The sequence below is a fragment of the Stegostoma tigrinum genome, chromosome 2, assembly GCF_030684315.1.
Source record: "Stegostoma tigrinum isolate sSteTig4 chromosome 2, sSteTig4.hap1, whole genome shotgun sequence".
In the NCBI taxonomy this organism is placed as follows: domain Eukaryota; kingdom Metazoa; phylum Chordata; class Chondrichthyes; order Orectolobiformes; family Stegostomatidae; genus Stegostoma; species Stegostoma tigrinum.
The window spans coordinates 154,161,350-154,176,235 of NC_081355.1; the positions used below are offsets into that span (position 1 = coordinate 154,161,350).

At 43.6% G+C, this 14,886-nt stretch overlaps 1 protein-coding gene across 1 annotated transcript in view; it reads left to right on the forward strand.

The window, feature by feature from the left end:
* Nucleotides 1-14,886, forward strand: part of LOC125446497 (E3 ubiquitin-protein ligase TRIM7-like) — a 34,270-nt gene that overhangs the window by 14,198 nt on the left and 5,186 nt on the right. The window contains exons 3-5 of the mRNA XM_048520126.2: nt 6,329-6,559; nt 11,598-11,620; nt 12,899-13,032. Coding sequence (XP_048376083.1) covers nt 6,329-6,559; nt 11,598-11,620; nt 12,899-13,032 — 388 coding nt within the window. The remainder of the gene's footprint in view (nt 1-6,328; nt 6,560-11,597; nt 11,621-12,898; nt 13,033-14,886) is intronic.

Here is a 14,886-nt window from a genome sequence, read left to right on the forward strand (position 1 = left end):
TAACTGCTCTCAGGGGTAATTAGGGATGGGCAATAAATGGTGCCTAGCCAGTGACGCCCTCATCCTATGAATGAATAAAGGAAAAAATATAGGAGCCTATCATATTTTGACTGACAATTTAATTCCTTGAGGAAGCATTTTGGGGGTTTAAGTATGGAAATGTAACTGCTTGTGAATATAGTCAATTGCCCCTTGCAACCATGCAGAAGTGATCCATTCACTCATTGTGCACAGCCAACTGTTGCTGGAGTGGGAATGAATCAGCTCTCATCTGTCGATAATGGGAACTGCAGATGCTGGAGAATCCAAGATAATAAAATGTGAGGCTGGATGAACACAGCAGGCCCAGCAGCATCTCAGGGGCACAAAAGCTGATGTTTCGGGCCTAGATCCGTTTCGGGTCTAGGCCTGAAACATCAGCTTTTGTGCTCCTGAGATGCTGCTGGGCCTGCTGTGTTCATCCAGCCTCACATTTTATTATCTCACCTCTCATCTGTCCCCTTGTTGTCAGGCCCTGGGTTTCCATCTCTCCTCTCTTCCTCTGGAATCATGAAATTTCTTCACCTTGTTTTCTTTCATACCCTCTGATTTCCTGCATTTCCCATACTTCCAGCTTTGGAATTCCCTGCCTGTATGTTTCCACCATCCACCCTCGTTTCCCCCACTTTAAATCCAAGCTTGTTGATCATGGTCACCTGCCTCAATGTTTCCAGTTCCCATTGGCTTTCAGTTTTTGTCTGATCACCATACTGTAGACCCTAGTTTGAAGACTTTTTTATGATGATGACATTGCTCTACAAATGCAAGTTATTGTTGATATCTTGATGCTTCTTGACTCAGGTTATCTCATACCAATAGATTTATAAGCACATTGGAAACAGGAGCAGGAGTAGGCATTCAGCACCTTGAGTCTGTTCTGCTGCTGAAACAGATCATCTACCTGTACATAATTTTTCCTTATTAACTCCTAATCCCCTAATATCAATATACTCCATAAATCTATTGATTTCCACCTTGAATATGCTCAATCCTTGTGCTTCCACAGTGTGTGTGTGTGTGTGTCATAAACCCATAGTTACGGGTATATACTATGCATGTGCTTTCCTTCCCCTTTCCCTTATTGTGTTATTCTTCCATATGGTTCAGTTCGGAAAAACAGCTCTTGCTCCAAATGTTAATTCCTTTGTGCTCTCTTTAGACAGGAACTGAATTGCTGTATGTTTCAAGCATTTGCCCTTCTTTCACTGTTTGCTGGGAAACTCACCATTTTAAAAGACATTACAGCAGGGTAATGGTTAATGTTACACAACCAATAATCCACAGTTCAAACACCCAACACCCAGTTGGAAAATTTGAATTCACCTTCAAAAACCAAATCTGGTAATTAAAAAACTGGCAACTGTAGAAATGGCCATAAATCTGTCAGATTGGCATTGAAATGAATCTCAACTGATGCATTAATGTTCCTCTTAAGAAGGAATCATTGTGTCTTTACTTAATCTTCTATTTACGGTGGCTCAGCGGTTAGCGCTGCTACCTCACAGCGCCAGGGACCCAGGTTCAATTCCACCCTGGGGTGATTGTCTGCGTGGAGTTTGCACACCCTGCCCGTGTCTGTGTGAGTTCCCTCTAGGTGCTCCAGTTTTCTCCCACAGTCCAAAGATGTGTGGATAAGGTGGATTGGCCATGCTACGTTGCCCTGTAGTGTCCATGATTGTGCAGACTAGGTTGTTTAGCCATGGGAAATACAGGGTTCTGGAGATGAGGTGGGTCTGGGTGGGATGCCCTTTGAAGTATGGTACGAACAAAATGGATTGAATGTCCTGCTCCCACACTGCAGGAATTCTATGATTTTATTCCATGAGTCTGAGCCTATGTGTGACTCCAGGCCCACACCATGGCTAATGTAAGTTCCCAGTGGTTTGAGGAGAAGGCCTTCCTAATGGACACTTAGGAAGGAGCCATACATGCTGGTCAGGTTGATCGTTCTTAAATATAAACAAATTTGTTGTAAATGTCAAAATCAGGGAGACCAGTCTAGTGGTTGATGAAAACTGTGTTCAACTACACTGATTCAGTGCTTAATTAATTGTACTGTGTGTTATTAGGAGAGACAGAAAATATATAGGGAGCAAAAGCAACAATTGCAAGATATTGAAAGGTCTTTGTGAGAACCAGACTGATTCATAACGGAAATGTCAAAATCCTAATCAGCCCAATGATACATGAAGCCATAATTCTAATGAATTAGAGTCAGAGTGTGGGAACTTGTAGAATGTTTCCCCAGTGCAGCTGAGATTCTTTAATATCTTAGGCACGTGCCACATTGGGAGCTATGCTCTGCATCACCATATCCCCTGGTAGACCCTCTTGAGTGCTTGCACCACTCTCAATGGAGGCAGTTTGGAGAATGGTCCCTGGCATGGAGGGATTGTCCTATCAACAAAGGCTAAACAGGTTGGGATTCTAATCACTGGAGTTTCGAAGAATGAGAGGTGATCTCATTGAAACATATCAGTTTCTAAAGGGGCTTGACAGGATAAATGATGAGAAGATATTTCCCCTCATGGGAGAGGCTAGGACCAGAGGGTATAGTCTCAGAACAAAGGGGCACCAATTTAAACTGAGATGGGGCAGGATTAGGGAAGATGATGGCCTAATGGTATTATTGCTGGACTGTTAATCCAGGAAACCCAGGTAACATTCTGGGGATATAGGTTCAAACCCTACCACAGCAAAATTTGAATTCACTAAAAATCTGGAATTATGGGTCTAATGATGAGAATGAGTCAATTGTTGGGGAAAAGCCCATCAGGTTCATTAATGTCCTTTTGGAAGGGAAACTGCCATTTTACAGCAGTACGGTTAATGCTTAACTGTTCTTTGAGCAATAAATGCTAGCTTAGCCAAAGAGAGTGGGCTGATTATCACCGGGACATCAACAGGCTCCTCACCTGCTTAGTTTGAGTAAAGGGGTGCCAATTTAAGACCCAGATGAGGATGAATTTGTTCTTTCAGAGGGTTGTGAATCTTTGGCCTTCTCTCAGAGGGTTGTGAATCTTTGGCCTTCTCTCAGAGGGTTGTGAATCTTTGGAACTCCTTGCCACAGAGAGTGACGTGAGTTGGGGTGGGGGTGCAGAGTGCAGGAGTCCTTACATAGAACATAGAACATAGAACATAGAACAGTACAGCACAGAACAGGCCCTTCAGCCCACAATGTTGTGCCGACCATTGATCCTCATGGATGCACCCTCAAATTTCTGTGACCATATGCATGTCCAGCAGTCTCTTAAATGACCCCAATGACCTTGCTTCCACAACTGCTGCTGGCAACGCATTCCATGCTCTCACAACTCTCTGCGTAAAGAACCTGCCTCTGACATCCCCTCTATACTTTCCACCAACCAGCTTAAAACTATGACCCCTCGTGCTAGCCATTTCTGCCCTGGGAAATAGTCTCTGGCTATCGACTCTATCTATGCCTCTCATTATCTTGTATACCTCAATTAGGTCCCCTCTCCTCCTCCTTTTCTCCAATGAAAAGAGACCGAGCTCAGTCAACCTCTCTTCATAAGATAAGCCCTCCAGTCCAGGCAGCATCCTGGTAAACCTCCTCTGAACCCTCTCCAAAGCATCCACATCTTTCCTATAATAGGGCGCCCAGAACTGGACGCAGTATTCCAAGTGCGGTCTAACCAAAGTTTTATAGAGCTGCAACAAGATCTCACGACTCTTAAACTCAATCCCCCTGTTAATGAAAGCCAAAACACCATATGCTTTCTTAACAACCCTGTCCACTTGGGTGGCCATTTTAAGGGATCTATGTATCTGCACACCAAGATCCCTCTGTTCCTCCACGCTGCCAAGAATCCTATCCTTAATCCTGTACTCAGTTTTCAAATTCGACCTTCCAAAATGCATCACCTCGCATTTATCCAGGTTGAACTCCATCTGCCACCTCTCAGCCCATCTCTGCATCCTGTCAATGTCCCGCTGCAGCCTACAACAGCCCTCTACACTGTCAACGACACCTCCGACCTTTGTGTCGTCTGCAAACTTGCTGACCCATCCTTCAATTCCCTCGTCCAAGTCATTAATAAAAATTACAAACAGTAGAGGCCCAAGGACAGAGCCCTGTGGAACCCCACTCACCACTGACTTCCAGGCAGAATATTTTCCTTCTACTACCACTCGCTGTCTTCTGTTGGCCAGCCAATTCTGTATCCAAGCAGCTAAGTTCCCCTGTATCCCATTCCTCCTGACCTTCTGAATGAGCCTTCCATGGGGAACCTTATCAAATGCCTTACTGAAGTCCATATACACCACATCCACAGCTTGACCCTCATCAACCTTACTAGTCACATCCTCAAAAAACTCGATAAGGTTTGTAAGGCATGACCTACCCCTCACAAAGCCGTGTTGACTGTATTTGATCAAGCCATGCTCTTCCAGATGGTCATAAATCTTATCCCTCAGAATCCTTTCTAACACCTTGCAGACGACAGACGTGAGACTTACCGGTCTATAATTGCCGGGGATTTCCCTATTTCCTTTCTTGAAGAGAGGAATTACATTTGCCTCTCTCCAGTCCTCAGGTACGACTCCAGTGGAGAGCGAGGACGCAAAGATCTTCGCAAGTGGCGAAGCAATTGCATTTCTCGCTTCCCAAAGCAGCCGAGGACAAATCTGATCCGGGCCTGGCGACTTGTCAATCTTAATGTTTGACAAAATTTTCAGTACATCAGCTTCCTCTATCTCTATCCATTCCAGCATGCACACCTGCTCTTCAAAGGTTTCATTCACTACACAGGTCGTTTCTTTCGTAAAGACAGAAGCAAAAAACTCATTTAGGGCTTCCCCTACCTCCTCAGGCTCCACACACAAGTTCCCTATGCTATCCCTGATCGGCCCTACTCTTTCTTTGACCATTCTCTTATTCCTCACGTAAGTGTAAAATGCCTTTGTGTTTTCCCGGATTCCTTCTGCCAAGCCTTTCTCGTGCCCCCTCCTGGCTCTCCTCAGACCATTTTTGAGCTCCTTCCTTGCCTGCATGTAATCCTCTCTAGCTGAACTTGACCCTAGCTTCCTCCACCTTATGTAAGCTACCTTCTTCCTTTTCACTAGAAGCTCCACCGCTCTCGTCATCCAAGGTTCCTTTATCTTACCCCGTCTTGCCTGTCTCAGAGGGACATATTTACTCATCACTCCCAACAACTGTTCCTTAAACCATCTCCACATGTCTATAGTTCCCTTACCATGGAACAACTGCTCCCACTCCATGCTTCCTAACTCGTGTCTAATCGCATCATAGTTTCCTCTTCCCCAATTAAATATCCTCCCATTCTGCCTAATCCTCTCCTTCTCCATAGCTATGTAGAATGAGAGAGTGTTATGGTCACTATCACCAAAATGCTCTCCCACCACAAGATCTGATACCTGCCCTGGCTCGTTTCCGAGCACCAAGTCTAGAATGGCCTCTCCCCTCGTCGGCCTGTCAACGTACTGCGTTAGGAAACCCTCCTGAACACACCTTACAAAAACAGCTCCATTCAAATCTTCTGCTCGAAGGAGGTTCCAATCAATATTAGGAAAGTTAAAGTCACCCATTACAACAACCCTACTGCGTCCACACTTTTCCAAAATCTGTCGACCTATGCTTTCTACAATCTCCCTGCTGCTATTGGGGGGCCTGTAGTAAACCCCTAACGAGGTGACTGCTCCCTTGCTGTTCCTAATTTCCACCCATACTGACTCAGTAGGCAGATCTTCCTCGACAATGGAAGCTTCTGTAGCTGTGATACCATCTCTGATTAGTAGTGCTACACCCCCTCCTCTTTTTCCCCCCTCCCTATTCTTTTTAAATGTTCTAAACCCTGGAATATCCAGCAACCATTCCAGCCCATGAGAAACCCATGTCTCTGTTATGGCCACAACATCATAGCACCAGGTACTGATCCATGCTCTAATTACCTATTTTTAAAGCTGAGATCAATAGATTTTTGATCAGTTGGGGAATCAAGGGTTATGGGGAAAGGACAGGAAAGTGAAAGTGAGGAATGTCAGATCAGCCACGATCCTACTACATGGTAGAGCAGGTTTGAGGGGCTGAATGGCCTACTCCTCTTCCTGTTTCTCATGGGCAATTGTTCTAGTCTCAAGCACGCTATTCCCTCACTGAAAGAGCACAATATTCAGATCAACTTAAACAAAACAAAAGATGAAGATCCCAATGTGTTGCATCAAGGAACGCAATGGTGCAGTAGAGACAGGTCTTGTACCCAGGGGGTAAATGACCAGTTTGTAACCAGAATATGATTTGGAATTTCAGACACAAATCGATCAGCTGAAAGAAAATCTCTCAAAGAAGTTCTCTGAGTGGAGGAAGAGCCTGGAGGAGGATGAAGACTATGCTGTTAAAATGATTGAAGAGGAGGGGATGAAGGTGTTGTCAAAGAGCGCCATGTGCTTTGATGAACTGAACAACAAAATGCATCTGATTAGGCTGATAGATGATGAAACTCAGAACCTGGTCCATATGGATCCACTCTCATTTATTCAGGTACACTGCTACAAACAACAGATTACCTACCCATTACTGATCTGCTGCCTTAGCCCCACCACGGTCTTGCTCCCTTCCTATCCCTGTATCCTGCTCCACTCTGCAACTGCCCACAATCACTGGCCTGTTAACATACAGTGAGATGGCAGGAGTCAGCTGTGACTAAAGAGTTACTGAGGGTTTTGGGAGCCTGCCCTGTTCCCTATGGCGGTCCTGCTGCTGGTTAACACAATAAAAAATAGTATGAATGAGGGACTTGCCCCTGCTACCTTGAGGAGACCATGGCACCTCAGCGAGATGCTGACCACATCCAGCACCACCCTGTATGGTGGCCACTGCTGGGACTACAGTCAATCTTGAGAAAGAGGAGGCCATATTCAGAGATAAACCTAGGTTTCACAAGGGCCGCCACGAGGGTTAGTAGGGGAGGAAGGGAAGGAGGCCAGTCTTTACTGGCCAGGGATGGGGAGGGGGATGACCTTGAAGGAGCCTCAAAAGGGCCAAAAAGCACCATAAAACAAGCAGTCCCCCCCACCCAATGCACAGAACATAGTTACAATGAACAAGGTTTAGCCATTCAGCCTGTCAAGCTTGCTTCATTTTTCAATTAGATCATGGCCAATCACCTACATCAATGCCACTTTTATGCATGATTCCTATATCCTTGATGTCAGTACTCTCCAGAAATCTATTGGTTTCTGTCTTGAACATGCCAAGTGGTTGATCTTCCACAGCCTCAGGGGTAGAGAATTCGCTGGCTTCTGTGAAATCAAAAACACCAAATGGCAAGATGTCAGAAGAAGGGAACACACAAGTAAGCCAAGAATAAGGAGGAATTTCCTCCCTCAGAGGGTAGTGAATCTGTGGAATTCTTTACTTTGGAGGCTGTCGAGGCTGGGTCAGTAAGTTTATCCAAGGTGGAGATAAACCAGATTTTTTTTTAATCAATAACAGAATCAAGGGTAATGTGGAAAAGACAGGAAAATGGATTTGGAGATTATCAGATCAGCATGATCTCTTTGAATGGTAGAGGCTTACTTCTGTTCCTCTGTCTTATGGTTCTCTGAATGAAGAAATTACTTCTCATTATAGACTTAAAAGAACTTGCCTCTTATTCTGAGATTATGATTCCTGGTTTTAAATTCAACAGTCAGGGGAAATAATTTTTATACATCCACCTTGTCACACTCTGTAACTCTTATAAGTTTCAATGAGGTCAGGCCTCATTTTTCGAAACACTAGGGAATATGGGTTCAGTCTCCTCAGTCTATACTGATTAGACAGCCCTGAAATACGGAAATTTATCTGGTGAAACTCCACTGAACCTCTATGACATGTATATTCCACTTTAGTGGGACTGAATTATCCACAATACTCCTGGTGCAGTCTCATCAAAACTGTATGCAAGGAAACATCTTTCCTTCTTTAATCAAATCCCATTGGGATAAAGGCCAAGACTGCGAAAGGCAAGTGTTGCTTTAGATATATAAAAGAAGTTCTAGAAGACTGGAGGGTGGCTAATGTTGTTCCATTGTTTAATAAAGGTAGCAAAGACAAGCCGGAGAACTACAGGCCAGTGAGCGTGACATTAGCAGTAGGCAAGTTATCGGAGAGGATACTGAGGGTCATGATCCACTAACATTTGGGTAATCAAAGTCTGTTTGGGGATAGTCAGCATGGATTTGTGCATGGAAAGTCATCTCTGACAAATCCTTTAGAGTTTTTCAAAGAGGTAACCAAGAGGATGAATGAGGGTAGGGCAATGGATGTTGTCTATGGGGTTTTGTAAGGCCTTTGACAAGGACCCACACGGCAGGCTAGTCATGAAGATTAGATCACATGGTAGCCATAGAGAGCCAGCTAACTGGATTCCAAATGGGCTCGATGGTAGGAAGCAGAGGGTGAGGGTTGAAGGTTGTTTCTCTGACTGGAGGCCTGTGACTAGTGGTGTGCCACAGGGGTCAGTGCTGGGAACTTTATTATTTGTTACTCACCTAAATGATCTGGATGTGAATGTGCAAGGCATGATTGGTAGGTTTGCGGATGATACAAAACTAGGAGGTATCATTGATAGCAAGGAAAGTTATCAAAACTTAAAGGGATCTCGATCAGATGGTCACTCTGTATTAGGAAAGACATTTTTAAACTGGAAGGTGTGCAAAAAAGATTTGCAAGGATTTTGCCAGGACTGGTAGGCCTGAGTTATAGGGAGAGGTTGGCCAGGATAGGACTTTATTCCTTGGAACGTAGGAGAATGAGGGGTGACCTTATTGAGGTGCATAAAATCATGAGGGGCATAGATAGGAATGCATATGGTCTTTACCACAGGGATGTGGAATTGGAAACTAGAGGGCATAGGTTTAAGGTGAGAAGGAAGGGATTTAAGAAGGACCTGAGAGGCAACCTCTTCACACAGAGTTCTGTGTCTGGAATGGGCTGCCGGAGAAAGTGGTTGAGGCGGGTACTATAGCAACATTTAAAAAAACATTTGGATAGGTACATGGATGGGAAGGGTTTAGAGGGATATGGACCGGAAATTGGAACTAGCTTAGTGAGCGCCATGGTCAGCATGGACCAGTTTGGGCTGAAGGGCCTGTATCAAAGCTGCATTGTTCTATGATTGTATGACTGTATAAGAGAGAGGCAAGAGTGGACATTGGACCATTGGAAAATGAGGCTGGAGAAGTGGTAACGGGCAACACAGAAAGGGCAGAGCAATCTACTGGGTACTTTATATCAGTTTTCACAGTGGAAGACGCCAGCAACATCCCAGAACTTCAAGCGAGCCAGGGGGCAGAGGGGAGAGTAGTGGCCATCACGAAGGAGAATGTGCTGGGAAAGCTGAAAGGTCTTCAGCAGCCTTCTGTTTCTGGAATCTTCACCTTACTAATTTTTAAGCCATTTAGGGGTTCACAGATTGCTCCCCTAATGTAACTTGCACACTCCCTTTCTAACTGGACTGGTTTCTGTCTGTCTCCCTGTGATATTGGACTCTTGTCATGAGGCAACAGCAGTTTTTTTTCCCTCTTCTACCCTTTTTCTAATGTACTGAACCTATTCACCTTAAAGTATTAAAGATTTTATTAAATGCATGTGGACAAAGCAAAAGTGTAGGCACTCACAGAGTGAATGCAAAATTAAACTCAAAACCAGGTCCTCCCTCTCCTTGAAAGAAATGGAAATTGCTGGAGAATCCCAGCTGTCCTGGCAGCATCTATGGAGAGAAAGCAGCGTTAACATTCCTCTTCAGAAGCGAAATATTAACTCTGTTTTTCTCTCTCTACAGATGCTGCCATAAACAGAGTTCTTGTTTCAGATTTACAGCATCTGCAATTTTATTATCATCCTTCTATTTAACATATGCAATATAGAGGTACAAATCAAATGTGAAACGCTCATTGTCATTCCTCCTCTGTTGACCCCAAACTCTCAGACAATAATGATACATAATGAACCTTCATCAGAGTTGACAAAAACTACCACATTCCCTTCACAACCTTTAATAAGAAATTCAGTGAGATCTGTCAAGCACAATTTGCCTTTTACACATCCATGTTAGCTCTCTGCATTGAACGTAAACCTCTCCAAGTGCCTATAGATCTTTTCCCATGGGCAATCTCAATTTTCGTTGTTCCACCATTGGCTAGCCTGCCTTTAATTGTCTTGGCATTACCCTCCAGAATTTACTCCATAAATGTCTCTGCCCTGCCACCGCTCTTTAGACCGAATGTGGCCTTGTGTGGGAAAAATAAAGAGAACCAAAATGGTTATAATTCTAAAGAGAGACCTGTTGGATCTACATTCATAACTCTTTGAAGGTGGCACAAAATGTTGCCATGGCTTTTAAAACAGGATCTTTGGCTTTACTAATAAAGGCATGCAAAACAAAAGCAAGGAACTCATGATGAACATCAAACAGTACAGCACAGGAATAGGCCTTTCAGCCCACAATGACTGTCCCAACAGTGATGCCACTCTAAACTAATCGCATCTGCCTGCATATGGTCTGTATCCCTCCATTCCCTGCCTATTCATGTGGCTGTCTAAATGCCTTTTAAACATTGCTATCATATCTGCTTCTAACACCTCCCCTGGCAGCATATTCCAGGCACCCAAGTAAAAACATTTCTCACATATCTCTGTTAAACTTTTGCCCTCTCACCATAAACCTATGCCCCCTAGTATTTGACCATCCACCCTACCCTTGGTTGGCCCCAGCAGGAGGGAAGTGTTCAATTCTGGGCCCCTCAATTTAGAAATGATGTGGAGTCCTCTGAGATGATGTGACAGAGATTTAATAGACCAGTAACAAAGATGAGGAATTTAATACTGTGGTGATTAAGGAAGCTAGGATTGTCCTCAGAGCGGAGAATAGGAAATTTAATTGGCTTGTCCACAATTATGAAGGAATTTAATGAAGTGAATAAGGATCAAATCTTTCCATTGGCTATAAGACCATTCACTAGAGGACCATGATTTAAAGACTTTGCGAAGGAAGCAACTGCAACATTCCTGAGGGCAGCACAACTCCGAAGCTGTGAAGCAGCCTATTGTAATGATCAAGGAACATCCTGACGAGGCTTCAAAACTGGGTAAATACTTGCTTGAGTAAGTTCTGCAAGGTATTGGCCAGGGGAGTCAGGTTACTTGGATAGTTCTTTTTAAAAAGTCAGCATAGAAATTATGGAATGAATGGCCTCCTTCTGTACACTGTCATCCCAGGATTCTGTGGCATAAAGTCAAGTTTTGATTCATAAAACTTCATTAGACATTTTACTACATCACGGGTGCTATAAACCCAAGTGCAAATTGTTATTGCATGAGGCTTCTCAGTAAGGCTGATCATTCTTAGCACATTGCCTACAGTACCCCAACATTGCTGCTGTGTCTTCACACCTGACCCACGGTCGCTCCCCTTCCTATGAGTTGCTCTAACGTAATGCATTCTCTAACATCAAATTCACTGTTTTAGTTCAACATGTGTTGATCTGTTATCTTGATGCCCTGACCTCCTTACTCTTTTTCTTTCTCCGCACAGAAATCTAAACAGGTCCTCTCCCGGTAAGTTTTGTTCTGTCCCACGGTAAATAATTGCTGATGCTCGGGCAGATATGCCTTTGTCTGTTGAGTACTCAAGTTGATGACAGAATTAGTGTTTCAGGCAAAGACAGGCCAGGCTTGAAGCTTCACCGATGAAAACCACCACATTAATGAGCATCATAATAAGAACAACAGTCCCAGGTCCTATATACATTGTCAATGCCAGATCCAGTATACACTGTTGGTCCCTGATCTAATATACACGCAACAGTCCCAGATTCAATTTAGAGATGTCAGTTCAGATCCAAAGTATGTGTGTCAATATCAGATCCTACATAAGATGACAGCCCCAAATCATATGCACAGGTGTCAGTCCCAGATCCAAGATGCAGTGTCAGTCCCTGATCCAATATACAATGTCAATCCCAGACCCAGTATATTGGGGTCAGTCCCTGATCTGACATTCAGTGCCTGATCCAACGTACAATATCAATATACAGTCTCAGTCCCAGATCGATTAAACAAGTGACAGTCCTCAATCCAAGTCAATATCCAAGTCTATATACAAGAGACTGTTTCAAATCCTATGTACATACGTCAGTCCCAAATTCTACATACAGCAGTCCATCACAGATCCTATATAGAGATTTGAGTCTCAGAGCCTATACACATGTATCATTCCCAAGAATCTCTTCAACTATAGAAGGGGAGGCCTGAATGTAGTAATAGTCACTGGGCTATTAAACCAGAAGCCCAGAGTTTTTTTTGTGGGCTCAAGTCCACCATGGCCGATGGCGAAATTTGAGTTCAATAAAAATCTGGAATTTAAAAAACAGCTAGCCCAGCAACCACATAAACGCTGTCGATTGTCTTAAGACACCCATCAGGTTCACTAATATCCTTTAGAGAAGGATAGCTACCATCTTTCCCTGGTCTGGCCTACATGTGGCTCCAGACCGACTCTTAACTGCCCCCTTCGCAATGAGGGATGGGCAATAAATAGTGGCCTGGCCAACATTGCCCACGTCCCGTAAGTGAGTAGTAAAACAGTCCTCCATGAGATATCATTCAGCAATGTGCTGCCTGGGGGAATGCCTGAAGTAGATGTAAAACTTTAAAAAGTGGCAACAATAAATGTTTAAGTGAAGAAAGGATGTCCGGACAGGGGGTGGGGTTACTTTGGGAAATGGGACTAGTTTGCGACTTTCTCAAAGTGGTTGCAAGTGTGAAGATATGTGATGTCATTAACCAGTTGACTGTTGATACAAGTCATTGAATTTGTTTCCTCATTTATTGCAGTGTTACTGACACTCAGAATCAATCAGATGTAAATATCCCGAAGCTGATCCTGAATTTGTACAACGCACCTGAGCTTATCAAGGAGCGAATGAATAATTCCTTCACCTACCAATCAGCCATTTTGGGGACCACAAGTAAGAGTGGGCAGCTTTTCTACATACTACAGGCTAGTGACAAAGATCACAACTGAAGCCCTGGGTGCAGTATTGCTCTCCAAATTTGAGGAACAATGTAAATCTGTTAAGGAAGCAGTTCAGAGAAGGTTTACTGGACTAATATCTGGAATGAGGAGGTTATCTTACCCGGAAATGTCGGACAGGTTGGGCTGTATCTCTGGAGTTTGGGAAAGTAAGAGATGACTTGATTGAAACATACACGATCCTGAGGGGTCAATAAGAAAATGGTGTTTCCTTTTCAGGAGAATCAAGAAAAAGGGGTTCACTTTGTATATAAATGGCCCACTTAAATCAGAGATGAGGAGAAATTGTTTCTCAAAGACAGCCATAAGTTGTAAGAACAGCTCCTTGAGTCTGCTGCACCATTCAATGAGATAATGGCTGTTTGTGATCTAACTCCATACCTTTGTTTCACAAAAAAAAACTAACTCAGATTTGGAGATATTAGGAACTGCAGATGCTGGAGAATCTGAGATAACAAGGTGTAGAGCTGGACGAACACAGCAGGACAAGCAGCATCAGAGGAGCAGGAAGGCTGATGTTTCAGGCTTAGACCTTTCTGAAGAAGGGTCTAGGCTAAAACGTCAGCCTTCCTGCTCCTCTGATGCTGCTCAGCCTGCTGTGTTCATCCAGCTGTACACCTTGTTATCTCAGATTTGGAATTGTCTTCCTCAAAATGCAATAGAAGCAGAATCTTTTGATTATTTTTAAGGCGGAAGTGGACAGGATTAGATGAGTAAGGTTTCCTCGGGTAGGCGGAAATGCAGAGTTGAAATTACAGTCAGATCCAATATCAGAGGTAATGAGAACTGCAGATGCCGGAGAGTCCGAGATAACAAAGTGTGGAGCTGGATGTACACAGCAGGCCAAGCAGCATCTTAGGAGCACAAAAGCTGACGTTTCGGGCCTAGATGCTTCATCAGAAATGGGGGAGGGGGAGAGGGTTCTGAAATAAATAGGAAGAGAGGGGGAGGCAGACCGAAGATGGACAGAGGAGAAGATAGGTGGAGAGGAGACAGACAAGTTCAGCTTATTAAATGATGGCCTCAGAACCGAGCAGCCTACTTTTGTTCCTAACTTGGTTTTCATTTGTAAGATCCCATGTAGGCTGAAACAGGAATAATCCCCATACTGGAGAAATGGGCAAACACACGAGAGGTAAAGAACTACTTTCAGAGAATGAGGACAGTCGGTCAAAACTAAACGGCACAATTTTAAAGAGTGTGCAGGACCAAACAGACCTGGGAGTGTATTACCCAAATCTTTGGCTGTGGCAGCATTGACAGGTTGAGCCGACTGTTTTTAAAAAAACGTCATGAAATCCGGGCCTTATTTAAGTAAGAGTACAAATGCAAGGAAGTTATGTTAATCTTCATAAAACACTGATTAGGCCTCTGCTGAAATAACCTGTTCAATTCTGGCCAATTTAAGTTGGAATTTGGTCTTTGATTTCTGTTTGATGTCATTGATTCATTGTCATGTGTATTTTGTTACAAAATACAGTGAAAAATGTTGCACTCTCTGGCGCCAACTTAAAACACAGAAAAAAACCAAGACATAGAATATAAAGGCAGGAGAATAAATAAATTTTGAAAAGGTATTCGACTTCTTGTTAAGTGCCTTGATAGCACAGTGGTACCTCAAAGTCGCAGGCTAATACTTTGAATAGAATAGAATAGAGTATCCTTTATTGTTATGTGTACTCCAGTACAGGAGTACAATGAAAAGTTTTTACAATGGCTGCCTCTAACGGCACCAGCTCAGGTACAAGTGTCTAGACACAATTCTTGGATACAAAAGGAGTAAAATGAA